This window comes from Carex rostrata, chromosome 28, assembly GCF_964058835.1.
Source record: "Carex rostrata chromosome 28, lpCarRost1.2, whole genome shotgun sequence".
In the NCBI taxonomy this organism is placed as follows: domain Eukaryota; kingdom Viridiplantae; phylum Streptophyta; class Magnoliopsida; order Poales; family Cyperaceae; genus Carex; species Carex rostrata.
The window spans coordinates 3374145-3389488 of NC_135945.1; the positions used below are offsets into that span (position 1 = coordinate 3374145).

General features: G+C 30.6%; 1 protein-coding gene across 1 annotated transcript; it reads left to right on the forward strand.

The window, feature by feature from the left end:
• Positions 1 to 2375: 2375 nt before the first annotated feature.
• On the forward strand, positions 2376 to 3601 carry LOC144545515 (uncharacterized). The gene is made up of 2 exons (XM_078294080.1): positions 2376 to 2751; positions 3270 to 3601. Exons 1-2 carry the CDS (start codon positions 2376 to 2378, stop codon positions 3599 to 3601), a joined length of 708 nt encoding a protein of 235 aa, XP_078150206.1.
• The last annotated feature ends 11743 nt before the right edge of the window (positions 3602 to 15344 follow it).

The following is a 15344-nucleotide window of genomic DNA, read 5'->3' on the forward strand; positions in this document are numbered from 1 at the left end:
CATACACATCTTAAATTATTATAAAAAATTCATGTTCATGCAAAGTTTACCAAAACTAAAGCTTTAGATAAATATAAATAAATTTTGGCACCAAAAACACAAATATCAAATAAATTTCAGAATTTTGGCACCAAAAACACAAATATCAAATACATTTCAGAACCTGTCCTTGACGAAAATAAGCCTTAGCATGATCCTCCCTCTCACGAATTGCAAAATAGTATCTAATAGAGCACCATTAAAATCCCCTAACTTCAATTTGCAAGCCTAAAAAAATACCAACAAGGTAACGTTCAAAATAAAATTTGCAAATGGAAGACAAAATTAACATCAAAGCTCTTAAATCACATGCAAATCCACTTTGTTAATAAACCTAAAATTAATAGTAAAGTTTACTGAGAGGGAGAGCGGCTTTGAGAGGGAGAGACGAAGACAGAGAGAGAGAAACACAGAGGATAGGGAGAGACGGAGATAGAGAAAGAGAGAGACACGGAGGAGAGGGAGAGAGAGAGAGGGATGAGTTGAGACTCAAATAGACTCAAATATTTTGGATCAATACAGAGGCGCGAAACGGGACTCAAATAGACTCAAATATTTTGGATCAGTACAGAGGCGCGAAACTAAAATAAACCCTAGCGCTACATAAATATTAGGATCGGTTCTCTCTAAACAACCGATCCTAATTCTAAAAAAATAAAAAAAATAAATACTTTTACGATCGGTTATTTATTAATAACCGATCCTAAAAGTTTTTTTTTTCAGATCCTAATTTTAAAAAAAAAACTTTTAGGATCGGTTATTAATAAATAATCGATCCTAAAAGTATTTTTTTTTTTAGAATTAGGATATGAAAAAAAAATAGTCACTGATAGTGGGATCATTAGAGGACTAATTACTCTTAAGCAACAAGAATAGGTGGTTTACATTTAGAGGCCTAATTTTAAATATTAAACTGACATGATTATAATCCGCATTTGATAAAATAATTAAGGCTTGAATTCCTTATTCTATTTGGACCTACCGACCACCGATCAGCTTTAACTTCTCTCGAAGTGAAAGTGAACCCAATAATTAAAACCGTCTACTCATCCTTATTTTTTTTTACGTTACAATTTATATTTTCTATTTCACATGCATGTTGTGTTTTCAGTCATAATCTTAGTGTCTTAATTTTTCCCACAGGTTTATATTTGTATTAACATGATTAATTATAATAATAATAAATGAGGAGGGATACAATTGCACCATTTTATGGTAACACACCTTATTGACACCTTCTTCCTCGACAATCACCATACTAAAATGGACATGTGTATTTTTAGTAGTTATGTATTCTTTTTATTTAAAATCACAATGACAATTCAATACAATAAGTTAATAATTAATTTTCATTATTTGTAATTTTTAATTTTTTATGTATTTAGCTTTATATGTATTGTAGATTTTACTTCATTTTTTTATTCATAGATATAAACAAGGAGAAATTTTTACCAAGAAAGAAAATAGATATAAACAAGGAGAAATTTTTTATTCATAGAAATTAATAAAATAAAATATACGGAAATAGAAGAATATTTTATGGATATTAATTTACAATCTGAAATTAATCATCGTCGTAGATTAAGGGCTAGAATTAAAAAAGAAGAAGAAGAGAATATGTCATTGTATGTATTTCAAAAACAAAACCAACGTTACAATAAAGGCTCCTTGAGCCTTAATTAGTTTGTATAAATATACATAATCAATTTTAAAAATAACATTCAATAAAATTCATTTTTCTTAGAATTATATTTCTTAATTTCTCAACACGTACTAGAATTGGCAAACATGTAATTAAGTGCAACTAGTATCAACCAATTAACAGTCGTCAATAATTAATAACTATTGACACTAATAGCAACACTGACATGTATCTATGTATGATTGGCCATAGCAACCACTATAATAACTACCATGACATGCAACAATTCTAAATAAATCAAGGTTACATTTTGCTCTCTGTTTTTATATGTAATTTACTTTTATAACATGAAAAGAAAATTTGAAAGAAAAATAACATTTGGATCGGTTCTTTATATAATAACCGATCCAAGTAACTATCTGGATAGGTACATCATCTACACTCTTTTAAAACCCATTTAAAAATGAAAACCCTTTTAAATGAATAAGAATAGATATACAGCCTGGATTTTAGGCGCTTGGGCTGAAGCGGCTGAAGCCCAGTATAGGCCCACATGAGCCCGGATAGTCCAATAGGCGGGTACGCCGAGACAGGCGAAGTACGTAGACCAGCGACAAAGGGTTTATTTAACAAAACTCGGGGTCTCTTGCTTCCCAAGCTATTGCCAGAAACCTAAATCGAACAGGAAGAGAAAATGCAAACCCTAACCGTAGCTCGATCGCGATCCCTTCTCCTTCCAGCCTCTTCTCCTCTCTCGTGGCCTCGCCTCCACCTTATCTTTCGCTCTCATTTTTCCTCCTTCTCATCATCTCGCCGTACGGAATCCTTAGCACAGAATTGTTGGGATGACGGGAGCAATGTTTCGGTGTGGTGGGACTACAAGAACTGTTCCATCCCAACTGGAGTTGATGCGGACCAGATTGCGGACAGGATCATTACAGCCCTACGGTTCAGTGGCATCAGAGGTCCCGTGTCCATCAATGCCTTCGGTGACATAGGACACAAGATGTCGTACGCCACTCAGGATGCTCTAACCACCTCCGGAATTACCCTCGTTCATTTCCCGCATAGTGAGTAAAGGATGCCGGTGTCTATTAAGCCAATTTTCATTCTGATATCTCTAATTAAATTCTCCCGATTTTTTTTTTTTTTAATTCTGATTGCTCCGTCTTTTTGAGGTTACGTATTAAAATGTGAATGAAAGTTTTCCTTTTTGAAACTTCCCTTATGGTGAAAGTAATGTATATTTGGTTTTAGTGCACCTCCTAACCCTATCTAAAATTATCATCATTTAGAAATTTCTCGAGTCAGGTGCAGGTGCAAAGACGATGATATTTTTTGCTGAAACACCAATTTTGTTAGCTAAGTAGGTTGCCGAGAATTGTAACCAGATGAATTGTTAAAAGTGTAGTTTAATGACATGAGCTTTCATCACATTGAATTACCATCAAAATCATGTTGCCTTGGTGGTATAATGGATTTTCAATGATTTTTTTTCCAACTCATCAAGTTTTTAGGAAAATTCACAATTGACTATTGACCCAAACAAAAAAAATTGCATATGGCTAATTGAATCTCAATGTGACAGGTGAAAATTACAGTGCAGACATATTGCTCAGGGGCAACTTGATGAGTTGGACAGCGCAAAATCCGCCACCAGCCCATTTCTTCCTCATCTCTGATAATCGTGATTTTGCGAGCAGCCTACACCGCCTCAGGATGGATAACTACAATGTTCTTCTCTCTTGCAGCTATATATGGGTCAAAGCCTCCCTATATTATGCGGCCACGTTAATGTGGCCATGGGTACCGCTTGCCAAGGGAGAGAATTTCATCCCGCAGCAATTAAATCATCCTCCTGTTGGAATGTATGGCTCATGGCATGGACATTGCAAGTCACACACAAAGTTATACAGATAAGCACTTTAAAAGAAGGAACAAAATATAATTTACTAATACTTGATAGTGTATTACTGTTTTGTTTCTGTTTTGTTTTAAGGTGTGTTAATCCATATTTCCGTTACTGTTTTGTTTTAAGATGCGTTAATCCATGATTAGCGAAAAGATTTCAAAGAGAGGATGTCTTGAAAATTGAGATAGAAAAAGGTTTTGAGTTTATTTGATATTTCAAAACATCCTCTCTTTGAAATCTTTCGCTAATCATGTGGTTACCCTTGAATCGATACCTGATTTACTAAAAGAATAGGCTTGCAACCAATCTATCATTTTGTATTTAGTTTTTAGAAATTTGAAAATGAAAAAATGTATCAAATTGACGTAACAACACAATACCCAAATTAGTGAGCGGGTATTTAATGAGCAATAGTAGGTGTTCTTCAAGGGGTACCCAAATTAACTCGGAGTCCATGCGCAAATATTGGTCAACAACAGATCAAAAGCTGTACACAACTATTTTATTTTACATGATATGCCACTCTGGAATTTCCTTTTCTCCATTTGATTTTCTGAGGAAAGGAATAATATTTGTTTTTTTTCAAAAAAAACACTTGAGTGATGTTGATTACAAAATGATCATATTAATCACTATATATGATATGTTATTTGAACGAAATCGAATTAGCACAATTTTTTTTTTTTTTAAACTTGGAGTTGGAAGCGATTTTCAAGGGTATGCATTAATAAAAAATTCGCAGTCATTACAAACAGCAGTACACAACATACAATTATACAAACATACAACCTGAAAAATAAAGCAAATCAAAACAAGAAAAACAAATAAAAACTTCTAGCAAAAACATACACTATAGCAGTGCCATCTGCGTGAACCAGCTTGTGTAGGGGTGTAAAAAGAGCGGATTCGGAGCGGATAATGCTAATACCATACCGGTATCCGTCTTTCAATGAGCAGATATAGATACGGATACTAAACGGATATTAAATTTTCAAACCAAATTTGCCTTAAACGGATACGATACGGAGCAAATAATCTACAAATACGGATTTGAATACGGATACCAAACAAATAATTGTCAGATAATTGAGTTATACAATTTAAGATACAAAGGAGTGCCTTGTTGTTGTCTTGAAATAATGGCTAAAATCAATTTAACAGAGACTAAAAGCATACTACATTTACGGGCTAAAGTCTTGAATGAAAAATAATGGGGAGTGAAGAAATGAAGATAAAATTGAAAGAAAATAGCGCTATTGTAGCACCGTCACCAGTGAAAAAAAGATTAAATTGAAAACCATATCGTATTATCATTTATCCCACAACCAAAACTGAGATGAATATGAGATGATTATATAACAACTTCTATCCGGATAAAGTTGGACCCGGTTAGGAGCAATTTCGGATTCGGATAATTGTAGATACGGATACAGATATTTACCTTCATAAAATTATCCGTATTTGTATCTGCTATTATTTCATCATAAGGAAAAAATATCCGTATCCGTATCCGTTTAATCTGATTTTAGATCATTTCCGGATACGGAACGGATTATCCGTATCCGTTTACACCCCTAGGTCCTAGTCAAGTCAAGTCAAGTTTTGATCGTTTTAGTTCTATTCAGGTTCGGTCGGATTTTTGAGTCATATATATCAGTTCTACTCAGGTAAAGTTTCAAGTTGTACAATTTCAGATTGTCTCGTATTCGGTAAGTCTTGTTTCAAGTTGTTCTTTTTGGGTCGTCTCGAATTTTGGAGCAACTTTCGTCTGATTAATTATAAAAATAATAATGTAAAATATTGTTCTTTTATATGGGCTTCTTTTTTTGTATCCCCCTAAATAAAATAAAAATGTCAACAAATGTTTGTTTCTGGTTGTGTGGTATATATATATAAATGTTTCATCATCTTTCTGCTATTTTGTGGCATGTATTTCTAGCTCCTTATTGCAGATCATGACCATATGGTAAAGAAAAATGACGAGTGTTTTACTTTTAAATCTTTTTTGGTTTGGATGTTCTAAATTAGTAAAAAAAAGGCAAGGTCAAAATAACAGAGCAACATATTTATGTACATTTTTTCATTATATAGATTTTAAATATTACAGCTTGAAATAAGTAATCTTTATTAATTAAATAATGTGAAAAAATCAATCTATTCATCAATCTTTTTTTCACCACATGATGCGCGAATAATAATATAATTGTAAAAATGAAGCATTTTGTATAGAGATTATATAAAATAATTTAACATTGTTACAGACTATTTCAAAGGAGCATGTGGTACAAGAAAAAAAAACTATATTTTTATTTATTTGCGACATAACTTCTCATTCAAAATAATTTAAAAACAAGTGGTTTTTAGTTTTAAAATTCTAGTTAGTATTTCAATACAAAATATTTATCAAAACATATTTTGCATTCTTTATCATAGAGAACATAATATATAAAACATATTTTGTCATGCTCACACTTTGAGAAAAAAGAAAAAATAAAAAATTTAAGAAAAAATAAAAAATTTGCAAGTCCTTATACTTAATTAGTGTGTGACTAAAGTGAGGCAAAACATGCATGTTCATACATACTTTTTGTATGATGTATTCGGCTGAAATTATAAATATCCATCGGTTGAATAGTGTAGCAATGTTTTTTTGAGGAGATAAAATACCCCTTAATTTTTTTCAAGTAGTCGTCATATTAATTAAGAAATGTTGGAAACAATTACCTATTTTTTCTCTAATTCTAAAAAATACTAAAAAAAAGGAAGAGATGATTACGTATAGGCTATTGGAGAAAACTTTGCATATTCTTTAATCTCAAAATTAAAAGGTACTCAAGTTTTGACAAAGTTTAAATATTAATAACAATGCTTTCTTAGAACACCTATTTAATATTTTATTTCGATAATCTAAAAAGATTATATTTAAAAACTAATTTATTATGCAGGTTAAGATAAAAAATGTGATACTCATACTATTACATTCCGTGACAATTAAAAAATTAAAATAAAGTATATTTTATTATTGTTTACAATATTTGTAATCTAATTATTACTTTTTGATAAAATATGTTTTTCCTATTTAATATTGCAGATTTGGAGATTTTATAACAATTAATTGAACACAATATTTAAAAAGATGTGGCACAAAACGAAAACCCAGCGACACAAGAATAGTGAGATAAAATTATAAAATATGAAAACAAAATTGCAATTGTAGTTAAAATGTAAAATGTGTTTCTATAATATTATAGATTAAAAATTAATATATTTACAAAGTCATATTTGTTTATATCCGAAATTGAAATAAAATAATATAATATATTATATTAATTATCACCTTGAATTCAGTTTATAGCAAAAAAATTTTCATGTACATCATAAATATGCACAACTCAGAGCTAAAAGCAAATCATATAATTTATTTCATATATCACATGAAAAATAGACAAAGAATAAAAATCGCGAGTTATTGCCAAAATCCAAATTAAATATCAACATCATAAATACAAACCCAAATCACGCCATGTCAATTTAAAGTACGTAATTTTTTTAATTAAAAAAAAGACTTGACCAAGAAATCAATATTTTAACCACAAATCACCAATCTTCGCAACGTTGTCACACAAAAAAACAGCAATTGTAAAAACACAAGTTTATTGTTAAAATCTACATGAAATCTTATCATCGTAAATATTAAAACAAGAGAAAAGGTAATGTCTCTCGGGCTACAATCCTCCGAAAATCTCCGTGTATAAAAGCCTTCCCTTTTGAGCTTAGTTTTGACGCGCTTTCAACTGCCAGAACTGCCATAATTTCAACTGTCATAATTTCAAGTACAATGTATATATTTATAGGATTATACGTGTATGTTTATAGGATTATATGTATATGTTTCCAGGATAATATGTGTATGTTCACAGAAGGTGGTCCCCAACAGCTGTCACGTCTTTTCAACAGCTGTCACGCGTTTTTAACAGCTTTCACGCGTTTTTAACAGCTATCACGCGTTTTTATGTTGACAGGATTTAGTATTGATATTTACAGGATTTAGTATTGATGTTTACAGAATTAGTTAAAAATATCCGGAGATTTTTGAAAGACTGGAGTTGGGAGACTGTTAGCTGCTTCCTTAAAACAAAACGCACATCTTCCTACTTTATAATTTAAGCAAAACGTTCTAACTAAATAAAATAATATTTGAATTCAATGACTAATTAAGTTAACTACGCATTACGAATTCTAGCAAAATTATCACACCAAGTAACCGGTAATGAAAAAATGAACGAATTTATTGTCAAAATCTATAAAATAATGCACTCAGGAATATCAATTAGGAACAACATGAATTTCAATTCACATACCAATATTTTGAATTTTTTGTCTCTTCAAATTAAAATCATATATACCAAAATTGTCTTCCATTGGTATTGCTTATCTTTAGCCGATATATAATAAAACAAAATCGTAAAAAATTTGTAATACCTATGGCTAGCAAAGTTATCGTATAAATATAGTACAGTTGTAATATAGAAAATAGAAATAAATATAGCTAGCGTTCGTGTTCCAAAAAAATTTCTTTGAAAAGCGAAGTTACAAAATGTTCAAAATCCAGTCATTAATCTCTTTTAAGTTTTAAGTGCCAGTGTGCCACACTGCCATATTCCATTTGGGCTGCACTACAAATGTATTTTGGACTTCAACATTCGATCTTTAGTGGGCTTCTATTGTTAAAATGAGTAAAAGAACGATGTATAATCGGCTACACGGATTCTGCAACAGAATATATCTTTTGAGTAATGGAAAAAAAAAAAAGCCAACTGTTTTGGTTAAGAGGAGACTTTAAATGCTTCTATTTTTTGTGCATGCATTGTGTCTCTATTTTTAAAAGATTTAATAATTTAAAATCTAAAACTTAAGTGTCAAAATAAAATCATTAGATATGATCTACATCATTTTATATATGCACGTGTAAAAAATTATGACATTCTAACTTTATTTTTGTTGTTAATATGACTAACAGGCCTGTTTTTTTTTCCTATTTCTCTATTAACTAGTTTAGAAATTAGTGAGCGGACATTCCATGGCCATCAGATTAAATTTATTATGTCTAGTCTAAAATATTATAAGATTGTGTTGAAGTTAATGTAGAAATTTAGAATTATAAGTTGTCCCTTGAATTTAAACTAGATGTATGAATCTTAACTAGAATCGAATGATTTAAACTAAAAATTAGACTGAATTTGATATATATCTAGAGGAGGGATCAAGTTACAACATTTTTTGAGTTACAACAAGTTACAATAAGCATTATTTACATTTTCAAAGTCCAAATCGTCGATCTAAACCGTTAGATGTGATCTCTACAATAAAATGTGCTTGGAGACCAAATTTTACATTTTTTGGAATTTTTTTACTATTTATTAAGGTGGGTACAAAAACTAGTCAAATTCATACCATTGAATTTTGTACCCATCTTAATAAATAGTAAAAAAATTTCAAAAAATGTAAAATTTGGTCTCCAAGCACATTTTATTATAGAGATCACATCTAACAGTTTGGATCGACGATTTGGACTTTGAAAATGTAAATAATGCTTGTTGTAACTTGTTGTAACTCAAAAAATGTTGTAACTTGATCCCTCCTCATATATCTATTGAACTCCTGTTCCTTTAACAATAAACATTAATGAGTTGGTCTGGAGAACCGAATCTGTTGCCCACCTAAGATCTTATCAATATGGTCTATTTGTCAATCCATCCATCATATAAAACGGTCTTAATTGAAATATGAATTGTGTTTTTTCAAAATTTAAAAATGTTTCATGTACATCTTCTTCTTCTTTTTTTCTTTTTTTTTTTCTTTTTTTTTATAACTGATTGTGCAATTAAAATCATATGGTAAAGAAAATCGATGATGAGTTTATGGACCTATATTTTGGGTTTGGATATTATAAAATAGTAAATGACATGATTTTTACCGTTTGATACCTAATATGCGGTACAGAGGAAATTATTGTGTACTTTTTCCATTTTGTAAATTTGCATAATAAAACATGAAAAAGGTAATCTTTATTGATTAAATGATGTGAAAAAAACAATATATTAACCAATCTTTTTTCATCATATGACCCGAAAATAATAATATACCTGTAAAAAAAATTTGGGTATGGTGATTCTAAAATAATTTAAAATTGTTACATACGATTTGAAGGAAGCATGTGATCTAGAAAAAAACAACTTTTTTATTTAATTTATTCGCGCCATAACTTCTAATTCAAAATTATAATAAATAAATACAGTTAGTATTTCATTACAAGATAATAAGATTCTAAATAGTGTGCTATAGCGTTTTCGGACAATAAAACCTGTGGCACTATCAGCATTATAGCGCGCTATTTCACACTATAGCGCCACTATTTGAGTATAGTGTTGTTTTTTTAGTCAGTCCTCTATGACGCGATAAACGCTATTCAAACATTTGCAAGATATTGATCAAAATATACTTTGCATTCTAGTTTCAGTATAGATAACACACAATAAATAAATAAATAAATAAATAAATAAGTAAGAACCAAATCTAGTAATGAAGTTTTCATTTTGAACCTTGGAACGGCTACGGATGGACAATTGAGAAACAATTGTGTGATTATATTAATTAAGGAATATATATATAACACTGCTTCATCTACTGCATTTTCTCAGAATTGTTAGAGTCCCTCACCATCTCAAAGAAGTCATGACAGTCATTGCCAAAATAGCCAGTATAATCTTCAAATAAGTCACTTTTAAATAAAAGTCTAAATAACACTGCTTCATCTACTACATTTTCCCTATTATATATGCATTATATCAACTATTTATTAACTCAATTGAGTAATAGATATATTTTTACTTCGCGATCTAGCAATTGTTCCGTACAAACAAAGTTGACCCATAGAAATATACTGATAAATTTTATGTAAAAAAATTGAAGATTATATGATAATTTGAGTACCTGTAGGTCAAATAAGATAAAAAAATCATATGATTTTTATTTTTTTTTATCTCAGGTTGTATGTTCGTTGTCCATAGTTTGGTTATTCTTCCCATATATAATTGTTGGCCTGTACATGTCACTTTTCAGCATTGCTAGCTAGCTAATGGGGCAACCATTTAAAAATTTACGAAAATGCAATAAAGCAAGCAAAAGCTTTTGTAAAGATCAACATGAATTTCAGTACTACTTGAATTTCAATTCACATACCAATATTTTGATTTTTTTTTTTTTTTGTCTCTTCAAATTAAAAGCATATATACCAAATTTGTCTTCCATCGGTAATGCTTATCTTTAGCCGATATATAATAAAACAAAATCATAATGAATTTGTAATACCTATTGTACAACTAAGGCTAGCAAAGTTAATTATCGTGCAAATATAATAAAGTTGCAATATACAAAATATAAATAAATATAGCGTTCATGCATGTGCCAAGAAATTTTCTTTGAAAAGCAAAGTTATAAAATGTTCAAATACCAGTCATTAATCTTAAAATTAGAGGATATGGACTGGGAAATGAGGGGGTGTTAGAGCCATGTTTTGAGGGTCATTAATTATAGAGCCATTATGACCCGCATTACAATATTATCTTCTAACCGTATTGCTGAAAAATACGAGTGAAAAGTTCGTAAGACGTTAGATTAAAAACTTGGTTTAATCACATTTGAGGAGTTAAGGATTGATCCTCCCTGCGTACTATAAACGCATCTATGCGGTTATTCATAAATCGAACGGCTAGGATTTGTACTATTGTCCACTAGAACGAAGGTGGGCTAGATCACGAAATTCCAACATGTTTTTTTAAGCCGTCTTAATTTTTTAAACTACAAATATTTCTTAAGAGATGGTTTCAAATTGTTAAATGTATATATATCTCTAATTTTAAGATTGAATTTATTTATTTTTGCAAAATCTGTCTCGTCTTTATATATCCAATATTTATTATATTCTACGTACATCCATGCTTATTATTGTTTGTTGTACTTTCAAACTTGATCCCACAAAAATCAATAATTTTACAATTTTTCACCAGATAAAAAAATATATTTGTTGCTTATAGTCCGATATTTGATTAAATAAAAGAGGAAAATAACTTGTTTTATACTTTTTGTATTGATCAAATGATGCGAAAAAAATATTTATCGGCAAACTTTCTTTACCGCTTACAATAAAGAATTGTAAAGAACTGTTTGTTCCTGGTTGTGTGGTATATAAAAATATTTCATGTACATCTTTCTATTTTTTTTTCTCTCGATATTTAATGCAGATCATATGGTAAAGAAAATCCATGATGAGTTTATGGACCTAATTTAGTATCATTACAAGATATTGATCAAAACATACTTTCCATTTTTTTATCATAATAACATACTAAATAAATGAGTAATAAATAAATAAGAACTAAGTTGAGTTGTGAAGTTTGTATTTTGAATCATTGAGCGGCTACGGATGGATGTTCGCTTACAAATGTATGCTACAAAGTTTCAGGTACAGCTAGTTGTACCAGTTTAAACCTTGAATCTACTCTCGTCTAAGATTGCAAGTGCACAATCCTATCCGTATAGTATAATAAGGTATCGATCCTCAGGGACGGTGTAATTCGATTCTAAATTCTTACTAATCCGAGTTAGGTACTAGAAGTGTGAAAAGTTGGGTTTGGTTTGTTTATATTTCCTAATTTCAAGTGACAATTCAATTAACAGTAAATGAAAGCAATTAAAGGTTTTGGTTTTGAACAATGATAAAAGGCGCTCCCAGGGTTTCAGGTTTCATCCCAAACTTTGCCTTCTCTGGACCTATCATGCGACTCGCATCATCTCTGATGCGACCCGTATGATGCGACTCGCATCATCTCTGATGCGGGTCGCTTGGCCCTCGAGCTGAGCTGACATGTGTTCGTATCTAAGTTGATTTCTTGTGCGAGGCTTCAACCTGTAGCTCTCGCCTACTGGTATCTGACCTAAATTGATTGTCTTGTTTGCTAGAAGTATCCACAACCTTTCGATAATGGAAAGTTCACCTCTCGGCTACTATTGATCTTAGATCTACTTCAAATACTCAATCACAATTGCAAGAAACATCAAGGCCAAATTACTAGAAGAGATGCTATAGACATCTAACAGTAGACAATCAAGAATCAATCAAGCAATCAAAATCAAGCAATCGATGAATACTCAAACAAAGAATCACACAAGTTCAAACTTAGATCAAAACAACATGCAACTCAAAGACAAAGTTTAGAGACTACATCCTAACCCTAGGAACTAAAGATCTACTCAAACATGGTAAAAGAAAACATAAAAGAGAGAAGGAATAGGCAGATCATGATGAAGCTCGAAGATCAAAGGTGGATTGGAGAGGATCTTGCAATCTTCTCTTCTCTTCTTCTTCAAGCAAGCTCCAATCTCTTCCTTCTCTCTTGATCTCTGCTCTCCAAGTGATCTGGAATGTAAAGGGGGAAAAAGCCCCCGAAATTCTGGCATAGGACCTCCTTATATAGGCAACAGGTCTGACTTGGGGCTTGTCAGGTTCAATTTGAATTGGGCGGCAACCCGTGATGCGACTCGCATCATCTGGTCTTCAAGTGAGGAGTGAGGGTCGCATCGCAGGTCGCTTTGGGCTTTGATGCGACTCGCATCTTGGGTGATGCGCCTCGCATCAGATCTTCCTGAAGTCTGTCATTTGCCTGATTTTGTCCGATTTCGCCTGATTCCTGCAAAGTAAGAACCAAAACATAGCAGTACCACATTCTATGGATATTCAATGTAAAAGGCACTATTTGTTGGTTCAAAACATAGATTTTTGTATGGAAACAAGTCGAAATAATAGGTCTAATAAGGTGATATCAATGGAGAATTGAGAAACAATTGTGTGATTATATTAAGGAAAAAATAAAATAAAAAATTTACTAGTTTTCGAATACAAAAAGTGTGTGAATGTAAATAAGTGAGCCCAAAAATGCATGCTCATACATGTATTTTGTATGAAATGTTCAGCTCAACCTTAGATTAATTAAATGACCCATTGATTTAATATATATAGTATATATAGCAGAGTTTTTAAAGAGGCAAAATGCTCTGTAATTTCTTTTCAAATTATTCTTATATTAAGAAATGTACGTTAAAAACAAATATCTATTTTTACTTTGTAATTCTAAAAAATATTCAGCATAATTTTACACCATTAATTATATATAAGTCATTGGAGAAAACTTACGATACCTTTAAGATATGTTCAGTCACGCAATAAATTTTCCAACGGTAATGATGTTTTAATCAACATTTCAACATTTCAACATTTCAGAAATTTAAAATCAACTTTTTTATGAAAAAAAAGAGAAATATTGTGAAATTTCATTTTTTTAGCAGTTTGTAGATAATCACCAACTCTTAACTAATTTAATAATTTTATTATTTTAGTAACAGAAAAGAAAATTAGTTATGACTTAAGACATAATGTAGAAATATATGATTAAGCAGACTTTTTATTTAATGTAATTTGACAATTATATAGAGTTAATTTTATATATAATTAGTGTTGTGTATTTGAGATTAAGATATAACTTTTCAGTTTTATCTAGTTAAAAGTGTTTGACTTGATAACTTTATATATTTTAAATTAGTTAACTTACACTATTTATGAAATTCAATTAAATTTTAATTTGTTGTGTTGTTATTTGTTGAATGTTGACATTGTTGTGATGTTATATGTTTTGACATTGTGTTGCAATTTTTTTTCTGGAGCAGATTTTCTTTAAAATCCTTAATTAATATATGCTGATGGGTAGATTAGGCGATGTTTTGGCATTGATACAATTTAGGTAATGTTTAGGATTATAAATAACAGTTCAGGCCAATACAACATCAGATCTAAATGTGATGCAGACAGGCAGTTTTTGACAAAGGCGCTAATACACTATCAGATATTCACTTAGCTCTTAGGTTTTGTATAACTGGAGCAAAGGTATTGAAATTATAGTCCAGCGACTGTAAAAACATGCATATATCTAATTTCACAGCACACAAGTCAGTGTCAATTATTTTACAGTTGGAAGGTTGCCAATACCCTTCCCAATCTGTTTCCAAGTAAAAGTGCATAAATTATATAACCTTCTTTTCTTAAAAATAAGCAGCAATTTTGTTTCAGTATTATATATTTTGTACTTAAAGAAACTAACATTTCTGCCCCTATTAACAACATTTTATCATTTTATGCATGGACAATTACTGTCATAACATAATTGAAACACCCAATTAATTCATTTGTGGTAATTTTGCCCCTAACAACTCACATAATTTACTGATACGTATCTTTATCAGTTTACACCTTCAAGAGGTCTAATAGAGAAACCTTTGTTTATTAATTTTGTATATATCTCCAACCTGATAAATAAAAAAGAAGAAAGCTAACTATACTCAAAATTCGGAATTCTCACGGGCTTTTCATTCCAACAAAAAAAAAATTAAAATCAATAACAATATGGCAATAACCACATGAACATAATTTCATAAGAGCATATATTACAAAAATGAAAAGGTTCAAGAGAATCTTATACCAGATTCATTAAATTGTCATAATGAGACTATGTTTGCAACTGATTTCTACAATCAGTAATTACACATCAATACCTACAATCAGAACATAATAGATTATGCTCCCGGTGATTGAATCTCTGTTCTCGGGGATTTCGTCAACTACATGCAACTCTTATTATA